This window comes from Talpa occidentalis, unplaced genomic scaffold, assembly GCF_014898055.3.
Source record: "Talpa occidentalis isolate TD23 unplaced genomic scaffold, MPIMG_talOcc4v2.1 talOcc4.11, whole genome shotgun sequence".
In the NCBI taxonomy this organism is placed as follows: Eukaryota; Metazoa; Chordata; class Mammalia; order Eulipotyphla; family Talpidae; genus Talpa; species Talpa occidentalis.
Window position 1 is genome coordinate 75,404,998 of NW_023601104.1, and position 19,880 is coordinate 75,424,877.

The 19,880-nt window shown below is 37.5% G+C and overlaps 1 protein-coding gene and 1 non-coding gene across 5 annotated transcripts in view; both read right to left on the bottom strand.

Moving 5' to 3' along the window:
• DCAF5 (DDB1 and CUL4 associated factor 5) overlaps positions 1-19,880 on the bottom strand; it is a 100,355-nt gene that overhangs the window by 53,441 nt on the left and 27,034 nt on the right. For 3 of the 4 annotated variants that reach the window (XM_037503557.2, XM_037503559.2, XM_037503561.2), the window contains exons 2-5: positions 18,524-18,667; positions 16,145-16,181; positions 14,511-14,650; positions 12,597-12,726 (exon numbers count right to left, since the gene is read on the bottom strand). In XM_037503557.2, the coding sequence (XP_037359454.1) occupies positions 12,597-12,726; positions 14,511-14,650; positions 16,145-16,181; positions 18,524-18,667 (451 nt within the window). The remainder of the gene's footprint in view (positions 1-12,596; positions 12,727-14,510; positions 14,651-16,144; positions 16,182-18,523; positions 18,668-19,880) is intronic. The other variant, XM_037503558.2, reaches the window with a different exon arrangement.
• LOC119239670 (small nucleolar RNA U13) lies at positions 1,893-1,996 on the bottom strand. Its single transcript, XR_005123947.1, has one exon. It is a non-coding gene; the product is annotated as a small nucleolar RNA U13 (small nucleolar RNA).

The following is a 19,880-nucleotide window of genomic DNA, read 5'->3' on the forward strand; positions in this document are numbered from 1 at the left end:
TAATGAGGAACAAGATAACCAACAGTGTTGTAATAACGGGAATATGTACTATGAGAGACATGCCTTTCATAAACTGTCACCAAAGACTTCCTAGGGGCCTCCCTGGTGGCGCAAGGGGTTAAGCACTGCACTATAAAGCAATCCGCAGCCTCTGCAGCATGAGTTCTATCCCCGGCCAGCCAGGGAGCTACCCATATGGTACAGCAGACCGCTCCTGACTCACCCGCTGCTCCCCTCAGCAGTGTATTTCAGTCAATCTGCCTGTTCTGTTCCCCACTCTGTCTCTGGTGGATTCTCTCATCTCTGGCCTGTATCCCAGCTCTTGTATGCATAAATAAATAAATCTTTAAAAGAAAAAAAAGACTTCCTAGAAGAAAATTCTACCCTGCCTCTGAACAGAGTGTAAGGAGAGCTGCTCTGAACAGTTAACTCCCAAATGAAGCAAAATAAATCTGGATATGTTAATATGTGGACAAATTCCCAATACATACTGGTGAGTGAAAAAGCAAAGTTGCAGAATGATTATATAGCAGTACGTCATTTGTGTGAAAACCATACATGAATGTAGAAACAATACCATATATACCTATTAGTACCTGTGTAAGTATATTAAACCAAAAAACAAAACAAAAAGTTCCGGAAACATTACCACAAATGTCTAACATTTCAGACCCCTAATGGAGGGAGGGAGCAGGACTGAAAGAAAAAGATAGAAAGGACTTTAGCTTTATTGACTGTTTTAAAAGGTCAATGCTATATATTACTTGCATTTTTTAATAAATTTTGAAATAATTACATATTCAGAGAAAGTTGCAAAGAAATATGCAAGGTTCTATGCACCAAGTTTTGTAAGTTATACATGTGCGTGTATGCATGCGTGTGTGTGTATGTGTGAATGTGTGTAGCTTTTGTAACTTCTTCCACGATTAAGGTGCTTTCATCAGTACAAAACTCACTCCTGTTACCTTTTAATAACCATAGCCACTCCTTCTACCCCATTCCTGATACAAGGCAACCACTAATCTGCTTCCCATCTGTATAAAATTATGTTTTTTCATGAAAGTTATATAAATGGAATCATTCAGTATGTATCCTTTTGAGAGTAGCTTTTTCACAAAGCATAATTTTCTCTTAAGGTTCAATCAAATTGTTGAGTATATTAATAGTTCATTTGTTTTTATCACCAAGTAGTATATTATAGCAGAATGTACTGTAGTTTAACTTAACAACCACAGTTAGGTAGTTTCCAATTTGGGGCTATTATAAAGTTGCTATGTAAAGTTTTCTCTGTGAAAATAAGTTTTCATCTCTCTTGGATAAATGCCCAAGAGTGGAATTTCTGGGTCATATGATATGTTATTTTTAATTTATAAAGGAAACACCAAACTCTTTTCCAGAGAAGCTATACTACTATATATCCCCACAAGCAATGTGTGAGTTATCCAATTTCTCCATATCATCACAGTATCACTTATATTTTTAAAAAACTATAGTAAGAAGTTAGTCAACGTATTTTAAAACAAAGTAAGACAAAACTACATATTTTTATCTTTCCTCAGGATGTATATAACACCAGGCATGAAATAATTTTCCCAACCCCTGTCCCGCCGAAAAATAAAACCTGAATCTGTTCCAGTCCCTAAATCTAGTATCAATGTATAGGGTAAAACTATAATCTGAGGAACATGCTAAATGACAGTACAGGAATATTATCAAAATAATCTAAAATGTGAGAAATTTAATAAGATAAATAGTTCAGTTTCTTCAACAAATAAAACTGTAAGAAAAAAGATCAGAGGCAGTGGTACTTATAGATTAAAGAGACTCAGAAGTCATTATCAATTAATTGTTTTGTAAGGACCTTATTTGAATTTTTTTTTTTTTTTTTCCCACGTCAGAAGGGTAATGTGCCGACGTCGTAACAAGGTTTAAGAGAGGCACATCTCACACAGCCGCGTGAGCACCCAATCATCATGCTTATGAACCGGAAAAGGATCAGGACCTTATTTGAATTCTGATTAAAAAACTATCTGTAACAAAACATTTATAAAGCAATTGAGGAAGTAAACATTAATTAAATGTGATGCTATTAAGGAATTATTGCTAATTTTTTAGGTGTGATAATATTGTAGTTATATTTTTTAAGTTTTTAATTTTTTTTTTTTAAGATTTGTTTGTTTATACAAGAACCAAGATACAGGCCAGATGTGTGGAAAGGTGAGAGGATTCACCAGAGACAGAGCGGGGAACAGAACAGGCAGACTGACTGAAATAGACTGCGGAGGGGAGCAGCGGGAGAGACAGGAGAGGTCTGCTTTGCCATGTGGGATTCTCGCCGGCTGGCAGAGATTGAACTCTTACTGCAGAAAGAAGGTGCTGATACATGCTACCATGTGAATGAATCTCAAAAATATTATGCTACGTAAAAGAAGTCAGATAAAAGGTCATATCATGTATGAAATACCCAGAACTGGTAAATTCAAAGAGATAGAAAGCAAATTAGTGGTACCCAGCCAGAAGCAAAGGGGATGGGGGAAAAAGTAATCTGAAAGAGAAATAGAACTGCTTAATGGTTTTTTGGAGGGGGGCAGTGATACAAATGTTTTAGAACTAGATGGAAGGAGTGGTTGCACAACCTTGTGGATGTACTAAATGCCACTGAAATTTTTACTTTAAAATTGTTAATTTAATGTTATGTGAATTTTGCCTCAAGTTAAAGATTATCTTTTAGAGATTCAGAGATACATATTAAAGTATTCACAGAGGAAGTAATAGGATGTTATCTGGAAATTAATACAGGGTAATTAAGTAAGAATGCTACAGATGAGGATCAAATGAAACAAGACTGTCCATGGTTGGGCCTCCCCTGGTGGTGCAGCGGTTGAGTGCTGGGCTGCGAAGCTGCCTGCAGCCTCTGCAGCACCGGTTCCATCCCCCGCCTCCCGGGGAGGGTCCCACATGGCGCGACAGACCTCTCCTGCCGCGCCCACTGCTCCCCTCAGCAGTGTATTTCGTCACTCTGGCTGTTCTGTTCCCCGCTCTGGCTCTGGTGAATTCTCTCACCATCCCTCGCTTCTGACTGTGCCCAGTGCTTGTATAAATAAATAAATAAATAAATAAATCTTTAAAAAAAAAAAAAGACTGTCCATGGTTGACAACTTCAGAAGTTGGGTTATGGTATAGTGGTGTTCATCTTACTATTCTACTTCTATTTAATTGAGGAATTATTTTTAGCACAAAAAAATTTTTAAAGGAAATGGTCAAGATTATACTTTCAGGGATGATTTCTTAGTTCATTAAAAAGAAAGAAGTAAAAAAAAAGTAAAAAAAAAAAAAGAAGTAAAAAGTTTTAAAATAAGAAAAATCACTTGAATAAGGGTTTTGATATTGCCTCCCCCTGAATAACTAGAATAGGGGAGTACTAAATATTGCATGCTTCCAGAACACCCATTCTCTTACCAGACATTCCCCAGATGCTCTGACCTAAGCCTAAGTCTCTTATGATAAAAAGTACATTTGTGCCTGGTGAGAAGGAAAGGACACAGATAAGCTCTGACGTAAAGCCCACAGAGCCTGGATCCTAGTAAACACAGAAGCAAATTCAACAGGACCTCTTAATAACCAGTTTCTGTTTTGCAGGATACACAAAGCTGCAAAATCATTTGGCGTATTTCTTCTAAATTGTCATACTCCTATGTCAGACTTCAGTCCAAAAACTTAACCTAGGAAGGAGCATTTTAAGAGCTCCCTAGGTGATTCTGATGCTCTGTAACATTTGAGAACCTGACTAGGGTCCAGCAGATGAAGCTGGCTTTAGAGCTCCACCTTGTGGCCTCAAAGTTCAAAAGCAACGTTGGCAGAATCCCCAAGTCCTCCCCACATAACTTATTGACAGGTATTCAAAGCCAGCAAGCCTTATAACCTCCTCTAAGGATTTATTCCTTAAAGACAAAGTTTTGATTCATGCTATAGAACTCAGGGAATAAACAGTTCCAGAAAACATTATAGAAAACTAACTTTGAAAATAGAGACTATTTGGGGATGAGTATTAATTAACACTGCATACATTCAATATTTATATTGATTCCATAACATTTTAAGCACTATGTATGGCAGTAGAAGTTAAGTATGAACAAAATGTGACTGTCCTTAAAAATCCTCAGAAAAATATGGAAAGTACTAACACAGCTGAGGGCAAATGCCTCCTTTTGAGAAGCTAGGCACTGGGAAGGAAATCAAATACCTTATACTGATTTGCTGGAGAGAAAATACAGTTACATTAAAAGATAATCAAAGACAGTAAAAGCCTCAGCTGAGACATATAACATGAATGCCACAAACCTTAAGTTTTACTGAGGCTCTGAATAGGCCAGTCTCTTCCTCCAGAGAAAGGGAAAACTTTCTTACACACTCTATGCCAAAACTGTGCTGGTTGTTGGGGTCATAATGAGTAAAGGAAAGGAAGCTTTTAAGAGTGTGTAACAGGGGGATTTAGCAAGGAAGTTTTCCCTGATGGGTTGCCATTTGACCCGGACCGTGAAGGGTTAACAAGGAACTGAACAGGTAAGTAATAATCAAGAAAAAAGGAGAAATTCTTCTCTATGTGTATGTATGTTTATAGAGGAGGAGTACACGAGGAGAAAGGATGCTGGCACAAGAGAAGGCACAGAGTGCTTGCTCAAGGAGTTTCTCTTTTACGCAGTAAAGTAGGTCATACATTCATTAAAAAAAAAAAAAATTTTTCTTAGAGCACCCCACACACATTATGTTCTGTGGATATGACCATGAACAAAGACAATGAGAAGACACTAAGCTGGTGGGGGAAATGGCAAAAGTGACATTTGAGGATATGTGCTATATGTCAATAACAAGAAGGAAGTTAAAAAGCTAGTACAGTCAGTAACTTCTGGTAAAAGTGATATGGGCCTGAAATAGGCAAGGAGCTTTAAGAACTCAAAATATTGGGCAGGCCCTAATATAGAGCAAGGCTGGTTATGGCAAAGGGATGGAGAGACAGAAAAGTCAAATAGAGCTCTGGGGTTTCAGCCAGAATGATTATAAGAGCGGTAATGACATTAACAAAAACAAAGAAGAATACAGTTCTAGGGAGAAAACAAACTTGTTGCCAGTTTTGGTGGATGGAACACTTGCCAAATAAATTTTTTATTTATATAAATAAATTTATATATATATATATATATAGAGAGAGAGAGAGAGAGAGAGAAGGGAGAGGAGAGAGGAGGGGATAAAAGGGTAGGGGTGGGGAGAAGAGAGGAGTGGTTAATCAGAAAGCATGTCTCCTGATTAGAGTTAATCATTCTGATACCTAAACTCCAACAATTACAAGTCTTTCTAAAGTTGCAGTTTTCTATAATACCATCTAAACTGACTCTTATCTCTCCTTTTTCCCCTTCAAGTCAGCTCCCTAAAGAGCTGGTGATATTGTAACAACCATTAGTATCATAGGGAAGAAGGTAAATACCCACTATTGAAGACAATAGTGACTTCGGATTCTTTTAAAAAAAAATTACTTTAAGAGATAATAAAATACACTAACTCTAAACATACAGTTCAATAAATTAATACATAAGTATACACCCTGAAACTACCATCCAGATAAAGACACAGAATCCCAGAAGTTTCCCTGTCCTGAGGTAACCACTATTCTGACTTCCATAACCTGTCTAGCTTGAAGAGCATACAAATAGAATCATATAGTATATATATTAATATGATTATGTAGCTTCTCTCATTCAACATTATGGCTGTGAGGCTCATCTAAGTCAATGTGTGTATCTATAGTTCACCTTTTTCATGTCTGTGCAATATTCTATTTTATGACTACTTTCAGTTATTCATTCTCCTTTGATAAACACTAATATTGTTTCCAGCGTTTGGCTGTTATGAATAAAGCAGCCATGAATATTCTTGGACATGTCTTAGAGCAGAAATATTTTTCTTAGATATACCTAAAAGTGAGGCTGCTGGATTGTGAAATCATAAGTTTAGTTTTTGGGTTTTTTTAAAAAAGATTTATTTATGCATACAATAACAGGTACAAACCAGAGGTGTGGGGGGTGAGGCTTCACCAGAGACAGAGCGGGGAATAGAACAGGCAGACTAACTGAAATACATTGCTGAGGGGAGCAGCGGGCGAAATAGGAGAGATCTGCTGCTCTATGTGGGTAGCTCCCTGGCCAGGAATTGAACTCGTGCTGCAGTGGCTGTGGATAGCTTCACAGGTTGCGTCTTAACCCCTTGTGTCACCAGGGAGGCCCAGTAAGTTTAGTTTTAGTAGCTATTGACAGAAAATTTTCCCAAGAGATTCTATCAATTTACACTCACCTGAAATTTATGAGAGTTTAGTTGCTCCATACCCTTGACATTGTCTCTTTAATTTTAACCATTCAGTTTGCATTAATGATAATTCACTATGGTCTTGTTTTGTACTTCCTTCATGAGTATAAAGCTGAAAAACCTTTCCAATGTCTATGGACTATTTGGGTATCATCTTTTTTTATTTTTTAAAGATTTATTTATGCATACAAGAACTGGAGTACAGGCCAGAGGTGTGGGGGGTGAGAGGATTCACCAGAGATAGAGTGGGGAGCAGAACAGGTGGATCCACTGAAATACACTGCTGAAGGGAGCAATGGGTGAGACAGGAGAGGTCTGCTGCCCCATGTGAGTCACCTCACTGGCCAGGGATCAAACTCATGTTGGAGTGGCTGCGGACAGCTTCATAGTGCTGCGTCTTAACCCCTCGCACCACCAGGGAGGCCCCTATTTGGGTATCATCTTTTTGTGAAGATTACATTCAACATTTTCTGCTCATTTTAAAAATTTAGCCTTATTCTCAATTTTGATTTGTAATTCTTTTTATATTCTGAATATGAATACTTGCTCAATAAATGTATTATGAATATTTCTTCATAGACTAAGGCTTGTCCTTTGGCTTATGTTTTCCCTTAATGGATATTTTAATAAACAAAAGTTCTCAGGTTTAATGAAATCCAAATCAACTTTTTTTCTTTCATGTATAATACTTTTTTACTTTTTCATGAATAATACTTTTTGTATAATATTTGTCTACCCTGATGGCCTTGCTTTCTGAGAGAAGAGGTCAGAGTCCAGAGAACCTCATTTAAAACTTCAATAAACGTCAGTGCATGAATGTCACTTCTAGCCTTTGAAGTTGAACCACTGGGCTCTATTTCCCCTAATCATGAGCAAACCCTCAAATGCAATGTGGCAGAGATTGTCTGGCTTGTTCAGAAGGCCATGAGTACACTTACTTGTCTCTATGGGATTATGGGATTGGCACTGGTCCCACAGGACATTTAGCCTGTAAGTTTCTCAAGTCAAGTGAGGTCCTAAGAATAATTTCTTTCTAATAGTAGGAATTTGAATTCATTTCCCATTTTCACATTTGTCATTTACACAACATGTAAAAACACCAGCTCATAAGGCAAGTCTTACAAGAATTTTTGGCTTGTCCTCGTTTTGTTTCTCAGTGGGAAAGAACTACTCTATTATCCATGTCAAAGCAAGGCACTGTTACCTGTCACAGAACTAACAGTTCCTGACAGAAATTGACAGAAACTAAGAATATGAGAAGGGAGAGGGATGTTAAATGAGCAGAGAGCTAAAACAGGCAATAAAAAGGGTAAAACAAGCAGGGGAAACTTTACTTTTCCTCAGTTCTCTAGACATTAAAGGATCTCAGTCTGTAAACTGTTCAGAGGCCTCTGCAAAAGTCCAAGTAAGACCTAATTGAGAGATGTTGGCAGTTAAAATGGAGAGGATGGTCATGAAAAGATATCAGCAGACATAATCTAAATGAAGTAAAAGAAACCTTGTCCAAACATGAAGTGTATATTTATGTATGTGATGTCATTCTCTAGTCTCTAGTTTCTTATACTCAAGTTTCCACCCTTTAGCCCATTCAATACCACTAAATCCCCAAAGCAGACCTTTCAAACTCCAATGACCACAGAGCCAAGCAAGTGACATAAATCAATAAAGTACACCTGGATTAAGACATACAAGAGTACAAATATTGTACAAAAAAGAATAATGATGTAAGAAAATAAGTTTAAAAATTAAAAAAATAAAGACACCAAAGAGTAGTAGAACCCTTAACCATTCTAAAGGTTTAAAAAGGAACATAACTCAGGTCCGACTGACCACTGTCATATAGGAATAAAGGTTGAATGGTATCAGATCCTCTGACTTTCTCAAGATATACTAGAATTTGTGGTTTTTCTGTGGAATTTTCCAAACACCATTACATCATGTAGGCCAAACAAAAATCTCTGGGTTGGATCTGTCCTATGGGCAGTTTACAGTCTCAGTCTCTAAAACTTGGCAGCAAAATAAGTAACATGCAGGTTTTCAGGGTTAAAAGAACAAGAAACTTGGAAATCTAGCATATAGGCTGGGGTTCGACCAGAAGATAGTGAAAAAGGGTTTAACTTTTAGAGGCAAAAAGTCTAAAGGACTCAGACATCAGAGTATGACAGACATATTAGAAAAATCTGAGAGGAATTCAGATAAAGTTTCATTGCAAAGGAGGTATAGAAAGAAAAGAAAACCAAAATGTGCATAGACCCTACTTGATTTAAAAAAAATGAGGGAGGGGGAAGAGAGAAAATATGACACACACAAACAAGTTATTTCACCTCTTCATGGTTATCACACCTCTTTATCTTATATAAAGAGGTGTTTATATAATAAACAAGGAAATGTTTCTTATTCTTAAAGACTCATAGAACCCACTTCATAGGATTGTTGTAAGGATTAAATAAGGAATCATTCATACAGTTGTCTTTATCCCTAGCAAATAATGCTTAAAAATATTAGTCACTATTAATTTTTTTTAAAGATTTATTTATTTATGTATACAAGAACTGGGGTACAGGCCAGAGATGTGGGGGGGTTGTGAAAGGATTCCCCCGAGACAGAATGGGGAACAGAACAGGCAGATCAACTGAAATACACTGCTGAGGGGAGCAGCGGGTGAGTCAGGAGAGGTCTGCCGCACCAGGTGGGCAGCTCCCTGGCCGTGGACCAAACTCGCGCTGCAGTAGCTGCAGATAGCCTCACAGGTTGCGTCTTAACCCCTTGCGCCACCAGGGAGGCTCTGCTGTTTATTATTATGAGGCACTGAGACGTGAAGTAATTTGCTCAAGACCACATGACTATTAAGGTGTTTGCCTTCACTTGTATCCGGGATGTATAGCTTCAGATCTTCAACTCTAAACCATCAAACTCTTCTGCACCCCCTTACCTCACTATGCTAGTTTCTCAATCTCTACACTGAGATGCAAGACCACATGATAACTAAAGTCTTTTTAAGAGTTGATGTTTTATTCTACCAACCAGTCCTCTAATCAGCTTATTTCAGGCTTGCAGTAGAACAAATGTGACCCTGCTCACACTCCTATGGGCTACCAAGCTAAAAGCAGAGGGGTACAGCTTAGGTTTGTAATAGGCCAGAGAAGTCATTCCAGCATGGAATAAATAATGGGGTAAGCTAGGGAGGAGTTTATGTGAGATCTCTTTATTGTTTCAGGGAGATCATTTTTTTTCTAGGAGGGAGTCTCCCGAATAGGCACAGAATTCACTCATATGCCTAAACTATTACGAATTGGAAGTCACTTATAAGCTGGTAAGGGATCACAATAGGTTTTAAATTAAGAATCTTTAGAACACCTAACTGCTCCTATCCTCCTAGGGCAAAGGGTCTCAATGAGAACCTGGTAAAAGCTCTCTCCCTACCCTTACAAAAAAATGCTTTGTGTGTTTACTCCAATACACAAGCAATTACAATTTTATCTGCAATTATAAAGGGTTCACAAACCCCCTAAACTTCCTATAGACTTTAGGTAACATAGATCTATAGTGTTCCAGACATCCTCCCAGGGGATTCAGAATTGCCCCAAGATCTGATTCGGGGTTTCCAGGCAGCTGTGTACAGGAGAAAAATCATCTATTACAACTCAGCATAATTAATCCTACATGGAAAAAGACAAAAGAGCTTTCTCTTCTTCTCCCATACCAATTTATACTAAGGGAATCTGAACAGAAAAATTCTATTACTTAATCCACAAACATCAGTAAATCAAAGAATAGGACTCTAACAGTATATCATGGCCCTTTTCTGCCTCACCCATAAAACCTTGTAAAAGTTAAAAGAAACAGGTAAAGACATCCTAGTTCCCATGGTAGTGTGCTCCTCCTCTTATTCCAGGAAAGGAATCAGTCAAGATTACCAATTAGTTTTTTTAGATGACTATTCTCCCCTACGGGCTTTTAAAACTATAAGTTACCAAAGAAACCACATAACCTCACCCATAACTGAAGAAGTAATCTAAACAAGGAGATAATATTTCCCTCCATAAGCCCAGAAACATTTGAAACAGAGTCTGGAGAAACATGTATTTTCACGTGCAACTGGTAGGTTTGCAAATCAGTGCAGTCTTTGGTGATGGCAGGACAATCTGATATCAACAAAAATATAAAAATGCACCCCATTGATGTAGCAATTACCTACAAATATTTTTGCAAAAGTCAGAAAGATATATGTGGGCCTCCCTGGTGGCACAAGGGGTTAAGCACCGCACTATGAAGCGATCCCCAGCAGGCTAGGGAGAAACCACATGGCGAAGCAGACCTCTCCTGTCTCGCCTGCTGCTCCCCTCAGCAGTGTATTTCAGTCAGTCTGCCTGTTCTGTTCCCCACGCTGTCTCTGGTGAATTCTCTAACCCCCCACCCCACATCTCTGGCCTGTACCCCAGCTCTTGTATGCATAAATAAATAAATCTTAAAAAAAAAAAAAAGAAAAGAAAGATATATGTGTAATTAGGTTCAATGTAGCATTTTTCATAATGGCCCAAACTAGAAACAAGAAGTCCTGGTTGTTAAGTACATCATATAAATGGAATATGCAGTCATTAAAAAAATGTGCTGTATACCACATCTTCTTGATCCAGTCATCTATTTTTGGGCATTTGGGTTGTTTCCATAGCTTAGCTATTGTAAATAGTGCTACTATAAACATAGGGGTGCAAGTGCCCTTTTGAATTAATGTTTCCGTATCCTTTGGGTAAATGCATACATTATGCAAAAATGAAAAATGATGTAAGAATTATATAAAATAATTTATATAAGAAATGAAAAAATGATGTAAAAATAAATATTTTAAAAATGTGAAAAAAATAAAATATGTGCAGATCTGATGTGAAAACATACTCGAAGACAGTGGGTATATCTAAAAGGTTCCTTTAGTTGAAATTTTTTAAAGGATATATACACATGCTGTTTTATGTATTAAATTGTATTCTGAAAACATACATAAGAAACCATTCACTCAAGTTACCTTTGGAGAGAGTGACTAGAGACTAAGAAGAACCACTATACTGATGTACAAACATTTAAAAAAATATAAAAAAAAAAAAACGAAGATAATCTTGACATGTGATATTCTTTTTTTGTTTTCATTTCACTTCTATGGACATAAACCCTAAATCTAATGTTACTATAAAAATAAAACAACTATCTCTCCTATGCTTTTTTAAAAAGAAAGAATCCATGTTTAGTGAGAAGACAAGAACCCAAATACAATGCACAGTAGGAAACTGGTGGAGATGGGGGAAAACAGCACAAGAATTAGAACACTCAGCACCCCCTTCTTCTTTTAAGATACTGCTGACATCATGAACTACTCAAGCTTTCCACTGGGAATGAAGAGCACATGGCCCCACTCCAGTTGCCAGCTTTTCATTATAATTATAAGTATGGGAGATAGTAGGTTGAGAGAAGGCTGATGTAACTAGTCCAAATCTTGCATTTTGCCTTTTATAACTAGACATGGCAGAACAGTTGTTCATAAAGAGCCTGAAGTGGAGAAAATGTCAGAGCTCCACACAGGAGATAGTCTTCCTAGCAGAAAACACGATCCCTACACATAAGCATTTCAGCAGCATAGAAAAGCAAGAGCCAGTATACTGCAAAAGAGAGGGGACGAGAAATCTCTGCTGCCCTACATAGCCTCAAGGAACTCTGTACAATACTAGGGACACCCTCTGGGCCATCAGATCTGCTGCAATAATTTTAATCAACTCTGACTGCTGTATGGAAAGAATTAGTAAGCACTAAAAATCACCAAGGAAGATATCATCTGTAATTCATAGTTCCTTTCATAGGCACCGCATGAATTAAGTCACAACTTCACTTACTTTTCATATGATTTTACAATATTATTTTACAAAATGAGAAGTGACCTACATGTCAAATTTCCAGAGGAGGTGACGATGCATGTAAGTCATCTATAAAGCAAGTCATTATAAGTTTGCCCATATTTGCCCCTGTCTAGAATTCAGATTATATCACTCTGCAGCAATCAGTGTGGATTTTTCACACCGCCTGCCCATTGGAAACAGGGCTTCTATGGCTTCAGAGAGATCAATACATGTCAGGAGACATACAATTGAGATTAACTGATGAACAGGATCTCAAAACACAACCTTTGCTGGCTGACCACATTGCCTGAGAGTACTGGCCAATTTTAATAGTTTAAGAATAAAGGGGCTCACCTCTGAGGTTTTCGAATATCCCAGAGTCCCACTCCTTCCTTTGAATTGGCTGTGGCCAATAGCCTGGGCTCCACAGGATTAAACATGACACTGTGAAAGGCAGATGGATAGTTTGCCAGACAGAAGGGCTCTGTGAAGAGAGAAATTATGTCAGTTCATTTCAAGCACCTTCAGGCCAATGGAAGGCAAACAGCAGGAATGTTAAAGCAAGTAGAAGCACACCCTTTAATAACCACCCAAAGGTCTGAGTAGTACGTCATGCTGGCAGTCACCCTTACACAAGGTCCCCGTAAGTCCTAGGACACACTTTCTGTACACAGAAAGTCTGAAAATCACAACTTAAACAAAATTTAAGCTATAACACTCAGAAGTATATATATAGTTCCTACTCAGATCCTGTGGGAAAAAAAAGAAATGGTCACTGCAGATGGGAAAGCAAGCTGTTTTACAGTAAGTGAAAATGAATTCCACATGAGCTGAAAAAAAATGTATGACCAATTACTGGTAGGATTATTATACCTTAATCCAAATGTACTAATTTTAAAAATTAAAACTACATAGATCTAATGAAGACAAAGTAAGTCAATGACAAAAAATGAAGACAATCTAGTGGTGAGTGAAGCATATACACATATTGAGATGTGAAACTGTACTCGCAAAGTGGTACATCAATAATATTTAAGACTAAATCAAATTAAAAAACAAAGATAAAAGAAAGTAACAGTGCAATTTACCTTTCTGGTACACACAGTTTCCTAACTTGAAAAGAAAATAACCTCAGTCTAGATTTTTATTATTTCATTCCAACACTGGAATAAATCTAAATCTTTTAGATATATTAGCTGGCTCCAGGTGAGATATGAATCACTGCTACGTGGGAGGATATACGTCAGTGGAAGTTGTTACAGACAGAAAACACTCCCAGTCTATGATTTCCACACAAGATACTTCATAGGCCTCGGGGCAGGGGAGTTCTCAGTCCTCTCCACCACCAGGCATTTCAGACAAAGAATTTCACTTACCAAGCACTGCTTACAGCTACCTTATCTGCCTGACCCTAAGAACAAGATGCTCTCAGAGCTTTAGCCTCAGTAGTGAACACAGCCCAGGATGTTAAATGCTCAGAATATAAAATAATACAAAGACCCTGATCCTGCGAGACAATGCAGGCAAGGTAGTAATTCTATGTATCCAGGTATATCATGGCAAAGCTGCCCCCAGGGAGCTGGTGAGGGTGGCACTGAGGGTAGCACTGGAGGAAAGTGTCTTTGAAGACAGGCAGAGTTACAGACAGAGATCTCTCTACAGGAAATGAGTTGAAAAGATGCATTTCCTGGAGAACTTCAACAAAACAAGTTTTTCATTTTATACTTAAGAGACTCAAAAATGCATTTGGAGAGAAACTCACCCAGACATTAAACAGACAGTACTTGCCATTACTTAAGTTCCCATACACAGTTAAAAGGAGGTTCTGTGGTTATTTCTGTAAAATAACAAAGCTGAAACTAGGATATAGAAAGTGTGTCTAACACCCACATTCTCTGTAATTAATGAAGATTATGTGTGTAGCCAGCACCATGCCCAGAGGTGACTCCTGGTGGCTGCCTTCTGTAAAGCGGCACTGTATCTTCTGCTTCTTAGGATGGTATACAGCAAAATTTTGTGGCATTTACTACATGCACAGGGGTTTGTGGAGATTCACATGTGGCTGGAGAACGACTGGCAGAGATGTCTCACTTCAGACAAGTTAGGGGAAAGATGGAACCTCCAAAGACATCTATCTATACCCCCATGTGAGGTTACTTTCCCTTTGTATCACTGCTATCCTGATTATTCAGGTTATAAATTGAGTATGCAGTGAGCCTGAAATCAAACTCTTCAATACAATCCAACAATCTTTTGCAGTTATCCTACCTCCATGGGGAGACTCCCGAATGTCCCAGATGAGAACCCGGCCATCATCTGAGGAGCTGGCAAAAATGTTGTCATTTACTGGGCTCACTGACAAGCCATACACAGCATCTTCATGAGCAAACACATCCAAGGTCTCACTGCTGAGAGAGAGAGCAGAAAGAGGTACACAGGCAAAGTGCAGAGTCCCAGTCCTCTAGTTCCTAGGATGGTGTTCTCTTTCATTTCCAGGGGAAAGTCAATCTAGCTAAATTCAAAGGATATTACATGCATTAAAAAATAGGTATTCAATTTTCAGGTAAAAGAAAATTCTAATAAGCTTTTTATAGACTTCACAATAAGCTTACTTTTTGCCTGCATAAGCATATTCAAGAGTGACACAATAGATGAGTTTCATGTTTCATTTACTGCAGAATGCATTTGCTTGTATATAGATTTGGTGTGATACTTGAACTCTAATAAGAAAAGGAGGTTTAAAGCAGTCAAATTTGATGCCGGCAGAGGTAAGAGGCACCTCCTATTCATCAGGCATGGTAAGTAAGAGACCATGCTGCCTAAGTTCACATTCAGCACCACTTGATCTTTTTTTTTTTTTTTAACATCCTTGTTCATTTTTAAACAATATTTGCTTCCCCCCGCCCCCTCAGGTGCAGTCCCGATGGAATTTCCTTCCCCAATGCCCCCATGCACCATCACCTCAGTCCCCTATTCTCTTCCCTCCCTCTGATTCCTCTCCCTCCTCCTCCCCTGCAGTATGTCTCTGATTTATAATTGTCTATTTTTGCTTTGTTGTGTTTTATACTGTTATTTTTTTACACTGTTGTCTTATTTGGTTCCCTTATTTTCCTGCTACAAGTGAAACCATCCGATATTTTTCTTTTTCCTTCTGGCTTATTTCACTAAGCATAATTCCTTCTAGCTCTAAGTTAACTAATAATCTATGCCTCAGTCTCCACATCTGTGAGACTATAAAGTTATCTCTTTTTTAAAAGATTTATTTTATTTATTTATGCATACAAAAACTGGGGTGTAGGCAAGAGGTACCGGGGATGAGAGGATTCATTAGAGACAGAGCAGGGAACAGAACAGGTGGATCCACCAAGACACACTGCTGAGGGGTGCAGCGGGCGAGACAGGAGAGGTCTGCTGCACCATGTGGGTTAGCTCCATGGATGGAGATTAAAATCATGCTGTAGTGGCTGACCATAGCTTGACAGTATTGAGACTTAACCCCTATGCCACTTGGGAGGCCCTATGGTTATCTCTTAATAAAATTGTGAGGTTTAGATGAATTAACATATACAAAGCACTTATGAAAGTGTCTTGCACTTAGAAAGAACTCAATAAATAATAGCTATCATCATCATTATTATTATAATTATTTTTATTATATTTCCTTCTCTTCAAACCTTGCCCTTCAAATTTTCACCTGAAAGCTATAATTTCATGCCAACTTTATAATCATTTTTCTTGTTTTAATCAAAATTTTATTTCAAAACTATTACAGGACTCTTATTTTGGAAAAGAACAGTTGGTTTGTGCTATTTTCTTCAAAAATTATTTCAGTCTAGAGAAATATTTGCCTCTCTTCATCTGAAAAATAGTCAATCACCTTCACATACCAACAAATTATTTACCTTTCAACATCATGGAGGATAACTTGCTCATCATTTCCTGCAAAGGAAAAACAAGCAGACATGTAATAATTCCTTCAAAGTAGTCCCTACCCACAAAACAATTTAATATTTTAAAGACTTCAGGGAAAACATATGAAAAGAATGAACATTAATACAAAGTAACAGTGTAAATTAGAAAAAAGGTTTATAAAAATAATTTGAGGATAAGACATTCCTACATAGAATTTTAAAAAGCATGACAGCAACCAGGTATAACATAATAAGTTTCCAAAAATATATTATCCAGTGGATGATGTGGAAAAAACCACCTGTACCATTAAGGAAAAGATAAACAACCACAGGCAAATCAATTCATTCATATAAGATAGTTCTTTTTTTTTTTTTTTTTTTTTAAGCAAAATGCTCATTAACTCTAAGACCTGGAATAAAATCTGTAAATTTACTATGTCTCACTGTTTTATTTGTGAAACAGGGATAATAAGTGTACCTACATTTCAAAGTCATTGTGAAAATCAAGTACAATCAGAATAAGGCTAACCACTTTGTAATCCCCCAATACATGTTTGATACTATCCATATCCTCATCATCTCTTAAAACACTAAAATGTGATTCTAAATGCCAGGAAAGTTTTTATCCACAACCTTTTTTTTTTTGCATTTCTCTTTATTTCATCAAGGAACCTAAAAATACTATATTCATGGTCTAGTCCTACTTTCAAATGGTTTATATTGTAAAAAAATAAAAACCTGAATATGAGAAAACAATAAGTAAAAAACTTCCCACTCTGTTGAAAATAGAGCCAATGGTCACTTAAATAGAAAGTAAAAGTATCAGTAAGGATGTAGCCCAGGATATTTTAAAATTCTGGCTATCAACTGTGGCGTTCTTCTGCCCACCTGTGACTATACAGGTGCCTCTCTTTTTCTTTCTCCTTTTCCTAATAAACCTGCATTTTAAAAATGTAAACTAAATAAGTTTTGTCATGGGTACATACCAAGTAAATCAAACCTCTACTAATTCCTACTCAATAACAGGCACAGCATGAGGTACTGAGGCTCTAAGTTTCTTGGAAGAACTCACAGACCAACTGCACAATCAATAGCAACAAAATCACTTATTTTGTAGCAGTGGAGACACTGATAAAGGAGCAATCATGTGGCAGAAGGGGAAAATTTTTCATGGGGAAGCAAACATTTGAACAGAAATTCAAATAATTCAAAACTCTTACCAATGGAAGATGAGAGGGGTAAAATCTAATCATGACCCAAGGAAGAATACCATGCACACAGGCACAGTGCACCTAACATGGCAATGTTTTATTGGGCTAGAGTATAAGACTCAGAGGAAGAAAGATGAGGCCAGAGAGGTAGACTGGGGTTTAGTCTTTATCCTGTGGGTACTATAAGGCAGAGATTCTCATGGTTGAATCTAAAGGAAAACTGATAATAGCAATGAATTAGAAGGATGGTTAGAGGCCAGTAGCAGAAATCACAGAAAGTCACTGCAATAGTTGAGGCCAAAGAGAGGACTTGAATCAGAGCAGTGGGTGTACAGAGAACAGAGAGGCTTTCGCCATAGATCTGACAGTCTAGTTGGAAAGTAACAAGATGAATATATGAAAGAAAGGCAGGTCTGAGGACAACTGAGATTTCTATTAGATCAGACCAAGTAAAATTGTCATTTTTATAAGTTGAAGTGTCAGCAGTTTCTTTAAAGTTAAAGCTAATAAGCTTAAATAATTGGGTGAATGGTGATAACAACTGAGAACAAGAAGAAATTTTTGTGCAGGGAGAGGACCAACAATCTTGATTTTAGATCTGTTGCATTTAAATTGCTTTTGGAACACAGACATATATATTCAGTGGAAGGAAATGGTTGATAAACTCTATTTCCAAGAGGCTGGCTGGAGCACAAGTCAGTCCAATTGTGCCCTAACACAATGATTTTCAAATGGGAGTCATTAGGGGTCATGGCATCAATTTGAGTTATAAGTTTTAAAATCTATAAAAATAAAATAGAATTTAAAAAAAAAACAGGTATCCAACACATACTTAAGTTAGGGACTATTTTAACTTAAAATAGTGTGTTCCTGAGTATCAGATTGCAATATGAAGTTTTATACCAAGGAATGAAAGAGCAAGAGTGGAGTGAAAGAAAGAAGGAAGGGAGGAAGGGCAGAAGGGAGAAAGGGAGGAAAGGAGAGAGAACTTACTCTAATACATGTATCTAAACTGCTGTAACACAGAGAGATAAGCTATGGGAATCAGTAATTCCACAGCTCAATGAGATAAAAGAAAAAAATAAGGGAGTTATTTCGGCACTCCTGTAAAATCCCAGTCATGTGAATTTCCCAAGGTGGAAATCTCCCTTCTTCTCACCTCCAGAGAATACTTTGGTGTTTCCACTGTTGAAAGCCAGGCAAAAAATGTTAGAATGATGCTCTCCCTTCAGTTGTATGGGTTTGACTCTGGAGTGGATAGCCTGTTCCATGTGCCATAAAAGAACCCGGCGATCATCTCCTCCTTGAGAAAGAAGCAAGAATTTAAAGTTAAAACAGCTGACATTTAGTTTTGCCAACTTGAATCCCATCCTATTTAAAACTTCATCTCCCCAACTTGATGAGATTCTGACCCAGGTACATAAACTGAGGGTTCCAGTCCCTTATCCATCAGTAGACACATGGCCTTTAAGTCACTCATTTTTTCCACAGGAATTAAATTTTAAATAGGCACACCAAAATGGCAAGGATAAGCAGTGACACAGTCCTTTTACTGTCTCCACCTGCCCTTTCTTCCTCAATTAATAGAACCTGATTTGGTTTCTAAATGCTGATAATGAAAGAATTCTAAAAGCAATGTTGCTAGAATACTAGTTTCCTTTTTTTAAAAATTGAGGTTAAATTGGTTTATGGCACTGCATACTTTACAAGTGTAGGTGTTCACACCTCATCAACTGTATGTTACCATACCATGTCTACCACCAAAGTACTTACAACCCTCCACCACAGTCCATGGGTCCTCCAACTTTTGCATCCACTCCCCTTCCCTCTGTTCTGCAGGTGGATTCCCAGGGCTTGTTTTGGTTTAGCCTTGTCTGTACCTTTGCTTTGTTTCTTTATAGTTCACATATAAGCAAAATCATCCAGTATTTGTCATTCTCCTTCTGACTTATTTTGCTTTGCATAAACAATCTACTCCAGTTTCAGCCATGTTTTTGCAAATGGCAAGATTTTGTCTTTTTGACACTTGAGTGGAACACTAGTTTTCAACGCACTTTCAGTGAATGTGGAACACTGTACATATGACAAGTAAGGATCTGCCTGTCATAGTAGCAAGATCTAGACAAACCCCTACTCTCATAAAGCTCAGTCCAGCACTTACCCGTGTATAACTACTCTTAATAGTCTAGGCAATATTACAATATACTACATGTGTCAGCTCCAATAATTAAATATGTATATTATACATATTCTTTATACTTGCAGATGCATTCAAAAATGGCAGGATAAACAAGCTGTTAACATTGGATACACTATTTCTAAGGAATAGTATTAAAAGAGTAGTAAAAGACAGATTGGAGGGTTTTAATTTTACTTTACACATTTGGCACTGCTTGACTTAGTAACAAGTCTACCAATATTATATTCCTAATAAAAACTTAAGTTACAATAGGAGCAAGCATTGGCAACAAAACATAGTAAGCGCTCTGCTTCTGCCTCCCTTTTCTCCATTCAAT